Genomic DNA, 18,217 nt, shown 5'->3' on the forward strand with positions numbered 1-18,217 from the left:
TCTCGTATAACATCCAATCAGGGACACCCTTCAGAGATCTACAGGGCTACGTCATCACATGATATTTAACGTTGAGCTCAAATTTTAACTATTTTTACTCGGGCTGGAGAAGACTCGAGGGCATTAAGAGGGACGAGTATTTAATCGCGCTTAGGTTTACTTAAACTGAGGCCAAAGTAATCGTGTGTGTTTTCAAGAAGTTGCGTTTAATTTCAGTTCGCAGAAATCAGTGCAGACATATTGTGTTTTTACGAGCAGTTGGCCTACGTTTGTTTCGCAACTTTGGTGCACTTTGCATCCGGCGGTGGCCAGAGTAATTCTTTAGGTTTTGATTAAATACACATGATGGTTCTCAAAAAATCAAAACAATAATTGTTTATTTGAAGAAACGTTTTTTATTAATTTTCCCTTAACCGATTTGTTGCGACTACGAGATTCACAAATACGACATACCTTTGACTGACTTTAATAAGATCTGAAAAGGAAACGCTCTCGGCTTAGCCAAGAAGTAAATTTTCGATTTAAAAATAATCACTGTTCATCACACCGTTTCAGTAAAGACTGGAATTCTCCCCTGTTATATCGAATTCCAGATCCCTCAAAGACCAAACAACTGTCTGACTGTTAGCCCTCTCGATTCACGCGAAAAACTGAACCTCACGTTTGCGCGACGTTGGTAGACAGACGCGCACGTTTTGCGCGAGATCACACACAGTGTTACCGGAATACGCAAACAAAGACGACTAGCAGTGTATAGCGTGATTTACAGCACTCAGTCAGATAGTGTGGTGACGGCGTCATGAATCGCCTGCGCCACGTAGTCCACATTGTGAGTAGTGATCCCGCAGATGTTAATTCGTCCACTGTTCAGGAGGTAGATGTGGTATTTCTTAGCTAAAAACTCCACTTGCTTTACTGCAGAGAAACACAAAACGATCATTTTAATTCAAATCACGTCTTGATACTCGTTTCTCCTTGCAGGCGAGGTTAAAGATAGCTTCTCCTTTGTGATTGACATAAATTCCTTTTAGTGTCAGTTCTGAGAAAATGCTGTTACATCAAAAGGATAATTATCTTTGCAATTGTAGATGTTCCTTTTCTCTGTATGCTTGGCAAAGATATCGAGAAGACAAAGTTGGGGAATGTGGGTTTAAAGTTAGAGGTCCACAAAAACTACGTGTAGAAAATGAGACCTTTCTTTGACTACTTCCCCAACAAGAGTTGAACACAGGCCAACACAGACCACTTAATTCAAAATGCATGTTTCATCTTCGGGGTGGAGAGGTGGGTGGGATTAAGGAATCAGGATTTTTTTCCCCAATTACCCCACGCCCCTCACAAGCTGATCAACAGCTCTTCACTATTTCACCGAGCTTCGCTTTTACGATCAAGTAATTTCTACATGTGCATGCATGTTAGTGTACATGGAATATATGTATCATGTATATATGTATCATGTATCATGTAGTCATCAATTAAAATAAAATTTCTGAACCGAACTATGTGAAACACCAAGCAAACTATGCAGTCATTAAATGGATATCTTATGACTGCCAAAAACAACTGTGATCTACCTGAATACAATAGCAAGAGACTCCTCAGATTAGGACTACAATCCTACAACCATCTACATACACTGTAGCTGACAGGTAGCGTTAGGTACCAGTGAATAAATACGACCAGAGTTTGGTGGCCAGATTAACTTTGCTGTGTATGCTTGCGACACAGTTTACCTAATCACCACAAGGCCCCCAAGAGTAACGCAATGAATGGCAATAACGCTGACGGATGCGTTACACAACTTACATGTACAGTAAAAGCGTGACAGTCGACTAGAGATGAGTGTTGACACTGGTCACAGCATCGCGAATGGCTCGGCCAATGTGATCAACATTTGCTGGGGTAATACCACAAACGTTTATACGACCAGTGTCCAGCAAATAGATGTGATGCTTTTGAGCTAAAAGCTTCACTTGGTCAACTGTAAATGACAGAAAACTGAGTGACATGTCTGTTCACGGAAAGGATGAAAGGAAAGCACAGTTTTCAACTTTGTTCCTGGATCCATTAATAAAATGCTTTTCAAGAAAGTCGAGGTAAACGATTTACGGTGTTTAATGAGGACTGGTCAAGTCACGCTATACATGTGTCACATCAAGTTATTGACTTGTCACGTCACGCTGTCGACACGTCACGTTACACTATCGCTTTGAGTGTGTCAATACACTGTCAAAGAAGTTATGTGAGGAGAAATCAAGAACACCAATAACTACCAGCCAAGTATTGATGTACCGCCAAATTCTCAGAACTGATATTATAGGAAAAATATTGTAATCAGCACGGAGAATTATTAACTATTTTTATTCACATAACGTGACTTAGAAGCAGAAATTGAATCAGAAAGGCCATGCACTTTTCATGCATCAAGAAAGTGCATGAATTATAATTCAAATGATGTAAAATATCTTAAGTCTAAACATTTTTCTGATACTTTGTTCTTGTTTGATGAATTAAGTTTGCCATCTGCAAGTTGTTACATTTGTACATGCACCTCAAAAATCAAACATAACTAAATTTAAGCACATCTTACAATGTAGCTTTGTCACATAAGGAGAGCAGCATCTCAACAGGACCTTATTCTGCTCATGTTCAAGAGCAAACAATATTATCTTCACCACTCACCATTCAGCCCAGTAAATCCAAACATTCCCTTCTGGTCTACAATATGATTCCACGTTCCTGGTGTTCCAAGTTCCTTCAGCTTGTTAAAAAGCTGCTTTCGGCACTCCAGAATGCGTCCAGCCATTGACTTCAAGGTGTCGCGCCTAAAATAGTTCAAAGGTTATGACTGTGGTAAATATAGCAAGAAAATGACCTGAAAATGTATCTACAAATAACATGTATTTCGACGATATTTCATGTAAGTCTTACAAATTACTATTTTACCTATGAAATGAAAAACTCAAATCTGAATTCTACAACGACTCAACAAAAACTGAGCACCCACACGACCGATAGAATATTAATTAATGAAGGCCAAAATATAAGCATGCATTCAAAAGGAATAGTTCACATTCACAGTCTTTTGTTCTGTCATCCCAATGGAAGGCATTAGCATTAATGAACGTTCACAGGAACGACATGTATCAAAAACAATTCAAATCTCAAGGGTGGTGAAAATCAAATTTCTCCTTACAACATCAAGTTGTCAAGAAAACAACAAGTGAGGAGAATACAAAAAAATTGTCACTGTAATAAGGCTACACTCTGGCCACACCCAGTCATCGGAATGGAGCTACTTGAAGGGATTATTTCACCTTCACCCTCCCCTAACTTCTTCGCGCCAAGTGTCAACTGACACTTATTTCAATTAAGAAAACAGTCCTAAGAAAATACGCGCGCTGACTGGTTAAAAATAGTGTTTCTATAACTTGATAGAAACACAGAACTAGCGCAAGCTGTTGACGTAATGATGGCGCGAGCAATGAGAATTTACGTTTTGATAATCAAAGTTAACAAGTTGTTTTCCTTTTTTCGTCGCGTTGTTTTCTAAAAGAAATAGAAAACATGTTCTCCGTGTTTCTATCGAGTTTTAGTATAAATCAACTAGCGTTCTATCACGAATGGCGTTCTCTGATTGGCTACGCTACTCACTATCTATTCTGTGATAGATAGTGAGCAGCGTAGCAGTGTATCCTTGTTAACAAAATGACGGCCGCTTCTTGGCATTTTCGAAGTGTCTGTGAGGAGGATTTAGATAAAGTTTTGAACGACTATCAGATTTATACTAAAACAATTAGATTATTCGCTCTCGATTGTTATGCGTGATAGAATCCCCGAGCTCATAATCTAATTGTTTAATAGCAACACTCGTGAAAGTTTGGGAGAACTCGACAGAGCTGTGGAAACACTCGCCTACGGCTCGTGTTCCCAGAGCATTTCTTGTTCTCCCAAACGTCCACTCGTGTTTCTATAACTCGATAGAAACAGGGAGGACATGTTTTCTATTTCTTAAATCAAATGCCAAAAGTGGACTTTCCAGTCAGGCTAGTGGATTCTGTCAGTCATTTGCCCGATAAGGAAGAAAAGTGACGTTTCTTGGGGAAATTCTTGAGCAAATGCAAATTACAGGATGATGAACTGTAAGACATAAACTTTTGGAGGACTAGTGAAAATGATTTTCAGGCTAGAACATCATAGTCAGAGCTTGCCCACAGAGCAAGCCAGAAACTTTGTTCTCTTTGCACTCTGCATTTACTGGTGCCAAGGTGTCAAGTCTGCATTGGGCCAAAGTGTCATTATGTTGCCAATGTATTCTGGTTCTTATAATTATATTGAATAATCAAGAGTATTTCTATTCCCCCTGGATGAGATGCTAGTCCATTACAGGGGTACCTCCAGTATTCTTCGCCTCCAAAGTCAGTCATTAAAATTGCCTTAGAACAGCAAGTTGGACCTTGAGTCCTTGAAATTCAAAGGCATATTTCTAGAGAACATACATGTCCATGCCACTATTCCAGTCCAAAAGCAATAGCAAGATGTTGTCACTGTGTTCATTTACCTACCATTCACTATTCAGAGCAGGATTGTTAAGTATAGTTGCCACAATACGAGCCCCGTGATTGGGTGGATTTGACCACATTGGACGGATGATTGCCCTAAGCTGGGTTCGAATACGTTCAGCAGTATCATTATCAGTCGTCACAACACAAAGATTGCCAGCCCTTTCATCTGCAAAGACAGTGAAAATATTCTCAAACAAGGCTCAAAATTTATGCTTGCTGTGTTATTACAAGCCCCAAAACTGGTAGATAGAACAAGCCACTCTAAATTCATTAGAGCTAGAGAATGAAAACTAACAGTGTAGGAGTTTGTAATTTCAATTCCAAAACAAGAGAAGTTGTACACAGTGGTGAGCAAGTACTGGCTTTTGTGTGATCTGCATTTCCCCCTACATTCTGTTAGGATGTCAAGGCAATTTTCTGATACCCATTTATACACCTGGGTGGACTGGAGAGAGGCACTACGAGAGATACTGTAAGAGTAAGAGTGTGACCAAGAACACAACACAATGGCAGTCTTCGCTAGGGCTAAAACCTGGACCACTCAATCCAGAGTCCAGGTCATGAACCATTTAGTCACTATGCCTCACTCACTCACAACTGATCTGCAATTGCAATGTATAAGCTTATCACCTGTGATTTAGCCAAGCCTAAAAGCAGAGCTCCTGAGCCAGGTTGTTTGAAGTCTGATTAAGCTAATACAGGATAAGCGAGAATTTTGATTTGAGTTTTGTGAGGTTGTTGAGTTTTTGTGAGGCTTTCTGTTTATATTGTTTGACCTCCTGTTATGAGTTTGATTTAGAATTGAATAATCTCAAACTACACCCTCAGCCCATGACCCAAAAGCAGTGAAAAACATTTTAATTTTTGTATGCAAGAAAAAGTTAAACTTCGGTTAACTTTTAATCCTGGGTTAGCATTAACACACTTCTGAACAACTCAGCCCTGATTGTCACCCTAATTGCAACAAATTCACCCGACATGAGCTCGCAATCCTATCGAAAGCCAGTACTTGGTCAGCAGTCAACTTTATAAAACAAATGACCTCAATGAGCTCTAAACCTGAGCCCGTGATATGATCACTTGATACTGGTCAGTGGATGTCTTGTTTTGACAGGTATCAATTGACCATAACATGGATGTTGAATATCAAAGACATATGCTGAAAACCAAGACTGCCTGACTTGGTATTACATGTAGCTGGATGGCCGCTATGTTGTGCGATGTCATCGTTCATGTCGTTGGGCGCACTCGCCTGTAATCCATGCCACTAGCCATGTTGACCATGAAAAAGAGTTGCATGGGTTTCTATTAAATTTTCTATGCATGCATGTGGTTCTGTTCCTATGGTTATGGTGCTCCACTTCAGGCCCTTCAGGCTGGCTGAGCTCTGCTATTACGTTCACTAAGACTCTACTTACTGTACAGTCCAAAGTTTTTGGCAAAGGACTGTCCAACTAACAGTTCAAATCCTTCACTGACAAGGTAGCGCACAGCCCATGCATCCTCGTCTGGATCACCAGTCACAAAACCTTGATAAGCCATGTCTATCAAAGGGAACAGCTTACGCCTCTAGTAAACAACAACAACAATAACAACAAAAATTGCAATGAAAATAATGCAAAGTTAATTGGTTTGGTATTCAACAGTGTTAAAATTTAAAAAAAAAATGCACCACATAATATAATTATACATGTATGTAGATCAGACTGATGTTATAGAAAGAAAATTAGAAATTGTCAATAAGTTATTATTACTATCAGTAGTTAATAAGTTAGTCAATAGCTAATCATTAAGTTAGGCAATAACTTATTTAATATCGTCTTTGTATGTAAACCACAACTGAGAGACAAATAAGTCAGAAATTATTATTCTGACAGCACAATGGGGAGCCTCAGAGTGTCATGGGACGTTTAGAGACTAATTAGGCTTTTGGCAGGAGATTTAGATCACTCTAGGTTGGTCAGGCTTTGTGTTTGTCCACTTTTTTATTGACCTTTTGTTATAACAGCTTGCGTGTATATTGTAAAATGTTCTAGCTTACTGATTTTGTACCCTTTCCTTGGGGTCTTATGCTGCTGTATTAGATGAGGATTACATTTCCACAAATTTTTTTGGCTTTATCTAAAGGGTGGTTTTTAAGTGGTTTTTCATATCTGGTGTAGCACAAGTTCTAACTGTTACAACCAAATTTTGCAAGAATACAAATTATCTTGTAAGGCAGAATACATCTGCATCAGATGACTGACTAATGGATCCGCAATAAGCTATTCACATAGAATTTCTCGTGTTAGTGTGGTCAGACTTTTAATGTGATGTCAATAAATACCTCTTACTAACCAAGTTAGAGGTCCGTACTTAGCTCTTATTAACCGAGCAGCAGGTCTGTATGGGAGAATCTTGACCAAGATCTGTACACACGACCAAGGTCAAGATTCTCCCATACAGACCAACTAACCTCAGTTAATGAGATGTTTATTATATGGCAAACAAGAAAAATTTAATTCTTTTAATGTAACTGGTTTGTACTAACTGACATTTTGCTTGTGAATGGCGATGAGCTGAATTTAATTCTGCCAAAGTTTTCTTGTCCTCTTTACCTTTTTTTCTCATCAGGCTTTTTGGCACTTTCATAAATAAATAATTTTAGAAGAACATAGTCAATGGTTTTTCACTTTAGTTTGCAATTCTTTCACTGCAAAACATTACCAGTCTAGATGCCGGTCTAGATGGGAAAATCTAGAGTGCTTTCAATATCGATTTCAGCCAATCAAACTCGTGAATTTGGTAGTTCCCAATCCTTGTGAGACAGAACCATATAATAATGTAAGTTACAGACCAAGTTTTGTCCCCTTTGATTTATGGCCCAAGCACGAAGTGTGTGGGCCATAAATCGATGGGGAAAAAACGAGGATCTGTAACTTACAGTACAGACCGAGAAGACGAGGTTTGTAAGATATTTATTATTAATATCTCTACTGTGTGCCTTCAGGACAGGTTTGGGAACGATTTACATTCATGAGGAATGGCTTCAAACCTCTGACGCCCCTCAAAGGCAAAATGAGTCAATTTGAATTTGTTTTTAAGTTGTTAGCATGCTTTAACACACAATTTAGAGTAAAAGAAAGTTTTAAACTTTTACTTGCTATAAAAGTCAAGAACACTTGGGGATAAATCACAAAACAATTTGGCAACAAAAACAACTTTAAATTTTAGCGGCCCTACAGAAAAATACAGCCCACTAAATTGACCAATCACAGCGTGCATACTAACTGAGAGATATAATAATAAAGATTTATGCATTGCAGATACTGTTTACAATACCTTCATGATCTCAGCTATCTTCTTCCACTGCTCCTTAGAGGGATCTACTCCAGTTGGATTGTGCGCACAAGCATGAAGCAAGATGATGGCATTTTCTGGAGCTGCCTGAAAAAGTTGCAAGAACAGTCAACTTGCTTTATAGCAGACATCCTTGCGACCATCATTATTTTGGTGTCTGTAATAGCAAGAGTCTGCAATAGCAGGAGATGATGAAAAAACAGAAGACCCAATATATATTTGGTTACAAAGTATCACATACAATGTATACCACTATACTCTTTTAAAATTTGCCGTCTCTTTTAATTAATTGTTTTTATTAGTAGTACACATTTACTGTCAGTGATGTTTAAAGTCAGTTGAAAAATCAGTGCTGTCAAAAAGGGCTGGTAGCGGGCCAAACAGCCGGCCACTGGCCAATCTTCGGCTGCCTAATGTTGTCTCACTGGACCATTAATTTTGACAAGAAACTGAAAATAACGAAAAGATCCCAAAAATATCACAACACATCTGTTTCAAACGTCTGTCTAAAGTGACGATGCATTTCAAGAGTTTTAGACGTGTTTTCCTTTCTCACGCGTGATGGGAGGAGTAGATTAACGGGTAGTGAAATGCCTGGAGCATTATCACAGAATTTGATTCCAGGCTTTCACATGTACCAAATTGGCGTCCATGTCAAACAAATTGAGTTGGTCATTGCTGAGTATGTTTTCTCCCCTTTCAGCCAAGTGAGCAGCACCCTAAAATGCCTTAAAATACTCTTAAGGAAAGAGGACAGAGGAGCTTGATAGTCTGCTTCATAATTTAATTTGTGGGCCACCAGTAAAAGAATATGAAGCTGTAATCAACATGGCAATGCCATTATGGAAGGAAAAGAGGCACAGAAGAAAACTGCCAAGGTCTTCTTGTTTTCAATAGAAGGACAGGGTTATGTACGCCAAATTCATGGGAAGATTTTAAATAGGAGAGATTTTCTGATTGAGACCATTGAGATTTTGACTAAAAGAACAGTTGTTATAACATGGGAGAAATAGTCATATCAATGATAGGTTTTATTGTTCTTTAGGCCCAAATACTGACTGACTCGAAAATGCTGAAAACAGCATTTCCAAGAGTTTGAATTTTAAAATTTCCTGGGTGAGCATGCTCCCCTAGGAGGCTAGCACCTTTGGCACTCGAAAAGTGGCCTGCCACCTACTTTCAAATTTATGACATCTACTTCAAAACTTATCATGACAACCCTGAAAAACAGGTCAAATTACTGTAGACTCGTGAACATTCCAAGACTGCAGAATATTCACTATGTCCAAGTACTAGTTGTCCATTGTAACAAGAGAAGAACAATAAAAAATATTAGTTTGGAACCACATAATGTTTAGACTGCAATTCCATTATAGTGGGAGTCTGTAATAGCAGGAGTTGTTTCCATACTCTTCCTTGTAGTTTCAGCCATCAATGTAACTTCTGTCCATGATAGCTGCGTATTATAATAGTGGGGTGTCCAAAAGGCGAGAATTGACTGCATGTGCTGACAGTCACAACACTAAATGAGTCCAAAACCAGATGTATTGCCATCACCCCAAGTTTAAACTGGTCCAAGTTCAAGTGTGCGTGTGATTTTCTCAGACTTCATCAGTAAACTGTTCGGTTAAAGATTAAGTCTGTTCAATTCCAAGTTATATCAGAGTAGTTTATCAGTACTGATGATGGATACAAGCTTGACATCAGTTTTTTTCACTGACATGGTGTATCTCCGAGTTGAGCGGTAACTCGTAAGCCACCAGCTCTAGTTATGACCACCTTTGTGAAACCCCTTTTGAACAATGACTTTGTCATGAAAAGCTCTCATAAGCGACCAATCCTGTAAGCGACCGTGATCACTTTTGGGATTACCCAGCTGGACTTTTCCTTTGTCTTTAAGCTCTCGTAAGTGGCCACACCAAGTCTTTTACTTATACATTGTAAATCAACGCTTTAATGAAACTGCACACTGTGCTAATGGTTATTTTGAAAATGAGTGTCTAGTAAAAACCTTCATATGCTTTAAGGATTTTCACTTAAACTATGGACTTGTAAATGTACACATTTTCTGAAAGGTCATAAACATGTTCCTTCAATGCAATTAATTCCACTGAGGTTGACCTAATGTGATAACCACATGATATGACAGCAATGGGAAAGTAAGAGGTCGGTCGAAAAACCTCCTACAAATCTCAGGTGCCGATTTAAGTTGTTTCCGGTGTGCTAGGAGTTTGACATACCCAGTACATCTTATAGGCACCTGAGGGACAAAAATCATGACGTACTGAGTACATCATACAGGCACTCATGGGGTTAAATTTTATACACTGTAAATGAAATTTGCTCACCTCTAAATCATTTGTCATACCAGCAAAATCTAATAACTTAGTTTCTTTGTCAAAGTAATTGTATTCCCTGATGTTTTCAGCTTTGTATCCAGTGGCTAATAACATCTTCTTGTGGTTTCCTTAGAAAAGAAAATGTGAATGACATCAGTAAAATGTATTTAAAGTGGTACTATGACGAAAATCACATCTTTCCTAACTAGGCCATTTTAAAACATAAAGAAGTACATAGTCTGTAAGAGAAGAAAAATGCTGTTTATTATTTTCAAATATCTCTTTTCATTCCAGAGATACCCATTACAAGTTTTTAAAATGTGCAAATTAGCCGAGTGGTGATGTCATACACTAAACCCAATTTTGATCAAATATGAAGAGAGATATCTCAGCCAATTTGTATCAGAAATGTTTGATTTTTTGCAGTAAGATTCTATTAAAAGTGCTCCACAATACAAGCTCAACAGTTTTGTTACCATGGTCACATACTGGGTTACACACCTCCTCAATGTGTGGTTCAAGAAAATATTCATACCCCCACCATGGAGGGAATAAGAAATTCTGGAGGGGTGGGGGGAGGGGTCAAAGACCCAGGAAATTCTGGAGGGAAGGGAGGTTGGACTGTCAATTTAGTTTCCAGATGCCCTTCGATTCAATATGGAATTAAGTACAGATCTTGCTGATCAAAAATCCTTTCTTACCTATTGAGGAGATCTTTCCCATGGAAAAATAGTAGCTTGAATACTTGTATTTGAATTGCATTATATTTGAAATAAATTTTCTTTCTTCAAAAAGCACTTTGAAAGCTAACAAGTGCAAAGAATATACTGTTGCATGGAAATGGCCCCATTACTTGTTGCCAGTCTACATGGAGTCATCTTGTGGACCGAAAAGCACTGGTGACTAGCCTAGTTTGTTTTTGCATTGGTCTTAGAAGCTGTCAAGTGGCAGTCGATTTCTTTCATTAAATTAGTTTCTTTACAAAGGTAGAAATGACATTATGATTTCACAAACTTGAGAATTTCTTAATCATGTTTATCTCTCTCAATTTGTACGTAATTTTGCTGTAAAATTGGCTTTCGTCGTGACAAAGTATGGTGTCAATTTCATCCACATTCATCTTATCAGTCCTTCAACCGAAATTATACCACATTTACAAAGGGACTTAGTCATATAGGAAGGTAATTTGACAAGTTACTATTTGATCTGTTTTTTTATGTTTTCTCTGTGTGTATCTTCAGATGTTCAGACTTCAGACGATTGATCAAGAATGAACAGCAGTGACATGTACATGTATGCAATACAGACGGCAAAGTGTTTGGAGTGTTTATGTAGCTTTGAACACACTTTTTTGCCAAAACTATTTTTCCCAGAGGTTATGGGGGGTGCACATAATACTCGTGGAAATTCCAGAGGGGTGGAGGGGTTATTTTTGTGTTCAAAAAATTGGAAATTTTCGTTCCTTTAAATTAATTTGTCCTAAGTGTCACCATGTTAATATTTTCTTTGTCTGTACTTGTTAAGTTGATTAGTATATTTTAGATTGTATTTGTGTTATTTAGACTATTTGATTTGTAGTTTAGTCGGGTCAGGGAAGGGTTTTTTCGGGATATTTTTTAGGGGGTTGGGTGTGGGTGTATTAACCAAGTAGGGGACTTATGTCCTATTGTTAAGCACCTGTACTTGTACGAATCCTAAAATAATAAATAATAATAATAATAATAACTTACGTGAAATTCCCTCCTTGGTGGGGTATGGATATTTTCTGGAACTACACAATATCAAAGGCATTTCTGGCCACCTTTGGCATCCCATTTTGATATTTGCTAAATGGTGCCTCATATGCATGATCCAGCAAGCATATAAATACATGTATGTTAGCGTTTGTAGCGTCATTTAATGTTTTTCAAACTGAAAATCACAAACGTATTGAATTCAAGTGAGTGGGGACTGGAAAAGAGTGAGTTGCCATGGGAACAGAACGTTTTATAGCCATGGGTGTGCTTCCTGTAGAACTATTAGCCTACCAAGTTTCAATGGTCTGTGCTGCAAATTGGCAAAGATACATGTAGCTCTATTTATAGACTTCATAATATAATATAATATTGGGTTGAGTTATGTTATGATTTATCATCAATAAGAGGACAGATGCATATAAAACTGACGTCGATTTGTTTTTTACAATAACAAGATCCCAAAATGGTCAAATGCCAGGAATAAATGAGGGGAAAAGATGCCGTAAACTTGCTGTAAACAAAGATAAGTGAATTTTATCCAATTTGGCGCTTTTCTCACTTTTTGATTGGCTTCTTAAAAAAGTCCATAAAATCTCATTGTGTAGTTCCAGAAAATATCCATACCTCCACCATGGAAGGGAATTCCCCCCCACCCCTCTGGAAATTCCGATTGAGTTTCACACATTTCTTTAAAGTTTTGGTCTTAAAGAACCCCCCACCCCCCAGGAAATTCCAATCCCTTCTGTGGGGGGAGTATGGATATTTTCTGGAACTGAACATTGGTTAAAAAGTTGACAGTTTGACAGCTGAAAGTTGAACTTGAAAGCTTGCATAAATTGAAATTTTATCCGTCTGTACTCTTATTGATGATAAAAATGAGCCAATCAGAGTGCAAGAAATTAGACAGTTATTGTAAAAATCTCATTTGCATATTTTACACATTTTTCAAATACCCCCGGAACTAATGTAGATATTTGCAAACGGTAAACAGCGTTTTTATTCTTTCCTGGAATTCTATGTGATACACCACAAAACCAAGGAGCAACAATTTGATCATGCATGTAGTACCACTTTAAAGGCCTTTGTTGACATTTGTTGGCATCTGTAAGCATTTCTAAAGTGTTTTGTTGGCACAGTGGTTAGTGTGTGAAGCATTTTAATTTATTCTTATGGCAGTTGGAGTATCCACTGGCAGGCATTTCTCAGTATGTATTCCGGAAATTAGTGGCCCTTCAGCTTAGTGTTTTGTAGGCATCAGTGGTTAGCGAGTAAAGCATCTTTTGGTGGTTGGGGTATCTCTCAGTATGTATTCTGGTGGTTAATGGCCCTTCAGGGTCCACTTCACCACTGGAGGCAGTTGACCAGTAGTTTCCATTGCTGGGTTCACGGTCTTAGTGCTCAACAGTCAGCAGTCTTCTCTGCCACTCAGGTTTGCATTGCTTTGTGCTTGTACTACAGCTTACCTTGTGTGTTGCATTGTACCATGTGAAAAAGTATCTTCCTGGGGGCATTTTGTTGGATTTATTTACAAATTATTTATTGGTATTGTTACTGGTTATTAATTCAGTGTGACTGGTGCCCGGGTTCTCTATAGGTGTGGAGGTTTATGCCTGGGTTGCCGGCAGTGCCTGCCATGTGGGCAGTCTCACATCCTGGGACTGGAGTTACAGGGCAAATATACTTGATGGGTATGCTGGGGTTACAGCTGAATATACATGCACTTGATTGGTCCTTGATGTTATGGGCGAGGTAACCTATAATTGTTGATACAATTCCCCCAAAGAGTAACAGGTTTGTTTCTGGTGTGAAGATCAAGACAACAGGTGACTCAAAACTTATTGACAGCCCTGATTCAATATAAGTCACTAACATTACAACAAGAAGATCTTTTAGATCTTATAACCGTGCTTTTAAATTTTAACTCTTTGCTTAGCACTACCGTTGGAATGTAGTGCACATTTCGAAGCAGTCATTGATGATTCTTTTCTTACTGTAGACATCACATCACTTGATCAACACAAACTGTATTATTGCACCATCAGTGGTAGCCATTGACAAATCTCCAATGACGTAATGGTCCTAATCTAGAACTTTCTTCAGGATATGTATGGTCATGAACGATATGAACCACACGATAATAACACTATTAACAACAGCTTTCTTTCTTTAAAGACATTATTAAATTTGATTGGTGTTTTCCATGAGTAAAGGGCTAGCAAAGTAGTCACACAAGTCATGTAATTTAATAATGAAACTTTATCCCGACCGATGTATCGATTTTGGTCACTCCAGTGGCTACAGATTGAAAACGTGACAGAAAATTGGCGTTACTTTCGATTCTCACCAAATTTGGACAGTGGGAAGATCTCATCATTAGCCAATTACAGGCCATTTTTCAGCTCTTTTCGTCACATCCTCCCCCCTCGGGAGAATTTTGTCAAGTTAGCTAATTTAGTATGCAAGCCACCGTAATGGTGGTTGCTGTTGGTGAAATGTTTATTTGCTCAAAATTGGGGCAAAATCTTTTGGAGATGGAAGTCAGGACATTTGTAAGGATACAGAAAGTAATATGGGACCAGTTGGTGGCTTCTAAGGCTGAATTTATCCAGAAGTAAGCTGTATTTTCGTTTTCGTGCTGAAAGCCACGCGGTGAAATATTATCCGTTTGTTCTGCTGTCTTGTTCTGTTTTTTCTCTTGGTCATTTTTGTAGCCTGCCGAGGCCATTCTTTCGTCTAAATAAGTTGAAAAAAGTTCGAAAAAGATGTTCCCATTCAAGTTTAAGCTCTCAGGCAATAATTCTGGAGTTTTTTGGCCGAAACATCGGCTTTGTTATGTTCGTGTCTTTTGGTTGCTATGGGCGACCGTTGCTCCCTTTGTTAGGTCAAGTCTGGGGAGTGAGGTCACAAAAAAATTCTAATTAATTCTGGTTTTGTTTGATTTGCTGAAATTTTAGCACGATAAAGCTGGATTGTTAAGGAATAGATTTACCTTCTGCCGATGTGTGGTAGCTATTAACGCTAAAGTGATATATCGCTTCGATGTCAGGGTTTTGAAGAGATTTTTTTGCAACATGTAGGTTCGGCATGATTTTGTAATCTGAGATTTTTGTTGACTCTGAAGAAACAAGGTTTGGCGAGTAAACATTACAGATTGCATAATTCAAAGTTGGCCGAGTGGAGATCTGCGTCTGGTCTCCGACAAAAAAAAAATTTAAAAAAATAAACCAAGGGTAGAACATGAACCGCGCTCGGCCCATGGCCGCGTGGTTAATTATAATATTGATTTTATAATTTGTAGCCTTATCCCGTTTGACGCACAATGTACATGTAAAGCCATGTAATTCAGAAATCCTTACCCCAAGTAGGCTTGGAGACATAAACCACTTCTGAAGAGTAAAATTTCTTCAAAAACTCCATTCCAAGACGAACACTGCCAGTGCCAGAAATGGCTTGAGCTGCACAAACCTTAATGAAATATCAAACAGACAGCAATACATGACTGTATAACCATATAATCACAAAACCAATATTCAACAACTCAAGTTACAGAGAACATAACTGAAGTTTAAACAGGAGGAGACTACAATAAATTAATAGTCATGTTACAACTCACAGAAGGAGATGAAGAAAACGTTTTTATCCTTTTTGCAGTTTTTAATTTAATATTATAATAATAATGGACAATTAAATTTGGACATACATGTAAGAATATTAATGATACTGAGAATATAGCAAGAGCAAGAACCTCTCTGTCTGCAGGAAAGTTGCATAACTTTAAATCCCGTATATATACAGCTTGTACAATTTTGTTTGTGGAATTTTTCTTCTATATGCTTTAACTTATTGTAAAGTCTTTGATAGTCTGTTTTTCTTGCTCCTCTTTTTCTGCAGCCCTTTGTTAGAACCTCTGTCTAACTTCACAATATTAACTTAAATAATGCTACACTGTGATTTCATGTTTTCACACTTTTCAACATGTACAATGTGAAAGTTTCTTTTCTTTTCTGGAAGAGGAGAAATGCCTTGCATCACATACATTGTACATGTGACCAGAGATCAGCCTTAGTCTGTCTCATTCATAACAAAAGCACTCAGTTAAGTTTCCCAAGATCTATAGGATTCCAAAAGTCCACAGTTAAGAAACATAGAAAATATTTCACTTTTTTGATGCAGTCCTCAAAAAATTATTTAGTGGTTTGGGAGCATGAGGAATTCATGTGTTTCCACCATCCAATGTTGTACAGTCAAACCCCTGTTAAGCAGCCACCTATTAAATGGCCACCCCTATTAGGCAGCCAGCAATCAAAGTCCCAATGATAACTTTTCTATTGTTTCTACCTCTTTTAAGCGGCCAACCCCTTTTGAGCAGCCACAGTCCATTTCCCCAAGGATGGCCATTTAATAGGGGTTCAACTGTATTTACACCTCACCCCCTTTTGCCAACCATCAATAAGCTGTTCATACACAGTCCCCTTACTCTTTGATGACCAGTAGAGTATAAATATTGGCAAATGCAAAAACAATTTGGCCAGCATAGAGAGCAGAGTGTGATTGAGCAAAGCAAGCTGACGGTGTCCTATCACAGACTACTCTCGACTTGTTCTGGTCACCCTAGAGTGAGTCAAACCACACTTAGCTCACTCCACTTACCACTTCTTTCACCCTACCCCAGTTGGGAGCTTGTTCAAAGGATAGTGACTAGTGTCACACAAGGCCTTTCAGAAAAATTCTGAATTTTAGCATTCCATCAGTCAATTCAAGCTCTGCCCATTCTCCCTAGCAACAGTGGGACATTTTCTAGCACTAGGCAGCCCTAGGCAATTGATCATCTTACTTTTTCACCTAACAGTATTGTCACTCCTTTAAATGACTAGTTCATCAGCAACTACAGTAAGTTTCCTAATGTTTAAGTCTAGATAGGATGTAAATGAGATTCAAGACCAACAGAACAACCTAGCTACACTGTAGGTCTTGATTTGGTCTGAATTATGAACGTAAGATGAGAAATGAAGAAAATAAACCATTTTTGAGCTACTACTCTAAGGCATTTTAACAACTAGTTTGCAGACCAATTGCCAGTTTGTTTAAAAAGACCCTAACGATTATTTAGGAATAATTCCAGGGGTTCAGCCTGGGGCATGAGCACAGCCGCAATGGACCGTTTTCGATATACTAAAATTCAGCATGGCAGTGAGGCTTAGAAGACACAAACAAAGGAAATTGAATGACCATGTTTGTGTCCTCTAGGCCTCACTATCAAGTTGAATGTTAATATGTCGAAATTGGTCTATTGACTGATGTCTACAATAAAAATGTGCCACCCAGTCCCTAAAGAATTACCTGTACGTCTTCTCAACTACTGATCATGGGACTCCCTTAAAGAATTCCTTAACTTTGCATCTGAAATTTCCACCTTGGTTTGTAGAGAATAGACCAATTTCGATATATTAAAATTCAGCCTAACACAATAAACCTCAGCACGAGGCTCTGGGGAATAAACCCCACAAACTCTGTAGTTATTCCCCAGAGCCTCGTACTGGGGTCAATTGTTTTAGGCTGAATTTTAATATATCTCAAAATTGGTCTATTATGCACCAACATGGGGTGCAGATATTTTTAACATTTGCTATATTTTAGCTCAATGTTCCAAAGGACATGAAACACCAGCATTATATATTGCATCATTTTCTTATTTCTCTTTGTGTAGGGTTTTCCTTGCACAGCTACAAAAATTAGTTCTAACTAGCGCCAACTTTGCTATTCAACATACCCTATTTTCTGCCAGTGCAGGATTGTCGTCTCCAAGGAGGAGTTTGGACGCAGCATCACTGAACGCCCCGAGACCGTCAATTTGTAAGTACTCGTGGTTCAGGGTTTTTGCTGAAATTTCTTCAGCTAGCCGCTTTTCAACATTCGCAACAACTGGTAAGACCATTGGCTTCCCATCATTATCGCGATAAGCTGAAAAAGTCACAAATCAGGAACAAAAGTTCAGCGAAAAGGGGGCATAAATTATAAATTGGGACCTCGCGTTCTGTCATCTTTTTCAGCCAACTTCTTTTAAATTTTTACCTCCTATTCCCATGTTTACTTTCCTGGGATCTTGGTCTTCATTGTAGCTATTGTTGACTTGGAAGACATGATCCAATGGGACAAGAGGAACATCCTTGAAGATCGAAACGCCCGCCATGTTGTGCAACCCACAAAGACTTATTTCGATCGATTATAGTTCGTGTCG

At 38.4% G+C, this 18,217-nt stretch overlaps 1 protein-coding gene across 2 annotated transcripts; it reads right to left on the reverse strand.

Moving 5' to 3' along the window:
- Positions 1 to 372: 372 nt before the first annotated feature.
- LOC110039797 (aspartate aminotransferase, cytoplasmic-like) lies at positions 373 to 18,210 on the reverse strand. Of its 2 annotated transcripts, none has more exons than XM_089289459.1 (9): positions 18,052 to 18,210; positions 17,750 to 17,940; positions 15,336 to 15,444; positions 10,253 to 10,371; positions 7,887 to 7,991; positions 5,984 to 6,134; positions 4,566 to 4,731; positions 2,683 to 2,825; positions 373 to 915 (listed from the first exon to the last, which is right to left on the reverse strand). In XM_089289459.1, exons 1-9 carry the CDS (start codon positions 18,167 to 18,169, stop codon positions 773 to 775), a joined length of 1,245 nt encoding a protein of 414 aa, XP_089145585.1. In that variant the 5' UTR covers positions 18,170 to 18,210; the 3' UTR covers positions 373 to 772. The 2 variants fall into 2 exon arrangements, with proteins under 2 accessions (XP_089145585.1, XP_089145589.1); XM_089289463.1 differs by lacking the exon at positions 373 to 915 and adding an exon at positions 1,812 to 1,981 and having other exon boundaries at positions 18,052 to 18,185.
- Between the last annotated feature and the right edge of the window lie 7 nt (positions 18,211 to 18,217).

Source organism: Orbicella faveolata, unplaced genomic scaffold (genome assembly GCF_042242905.1).
Source record: "Orbicella faveolata isolate gen_17 unplaced genomic scaffold, um_ofav_v1 contig_1, whole genome shotgun sequence".
NCBI lineage: Eukaryota > Metazoa > Cnidaria > Anthozoa > Scleractinia > Merulinidae > Orbicella > Orbicella faveolata.

Coding starts and splice junctions, on each gene's coding strand:
- LOC110039797 (XM_089289463.1), bottom strand. CDS start 18,169: ATGGCGGGCGTTTCGATCTTCAAGGATGTTCCTCTTGTCCCATTGGAT. Junction 10,372..15,335: donor TGTCTCCAAGCCTACTTGGG/GTAAGGATTTCT, acceptor TTCTTTTCTAAG/GAAACCACAAGAAGATGTTA. Junction 4,732..5,983: donor CAAAAACTTTGGACTGTACA/GTAAGTAGAGTC, acceptor CTGTCTTTGCAG/ATGAAAGGGCTGGCAATCTT.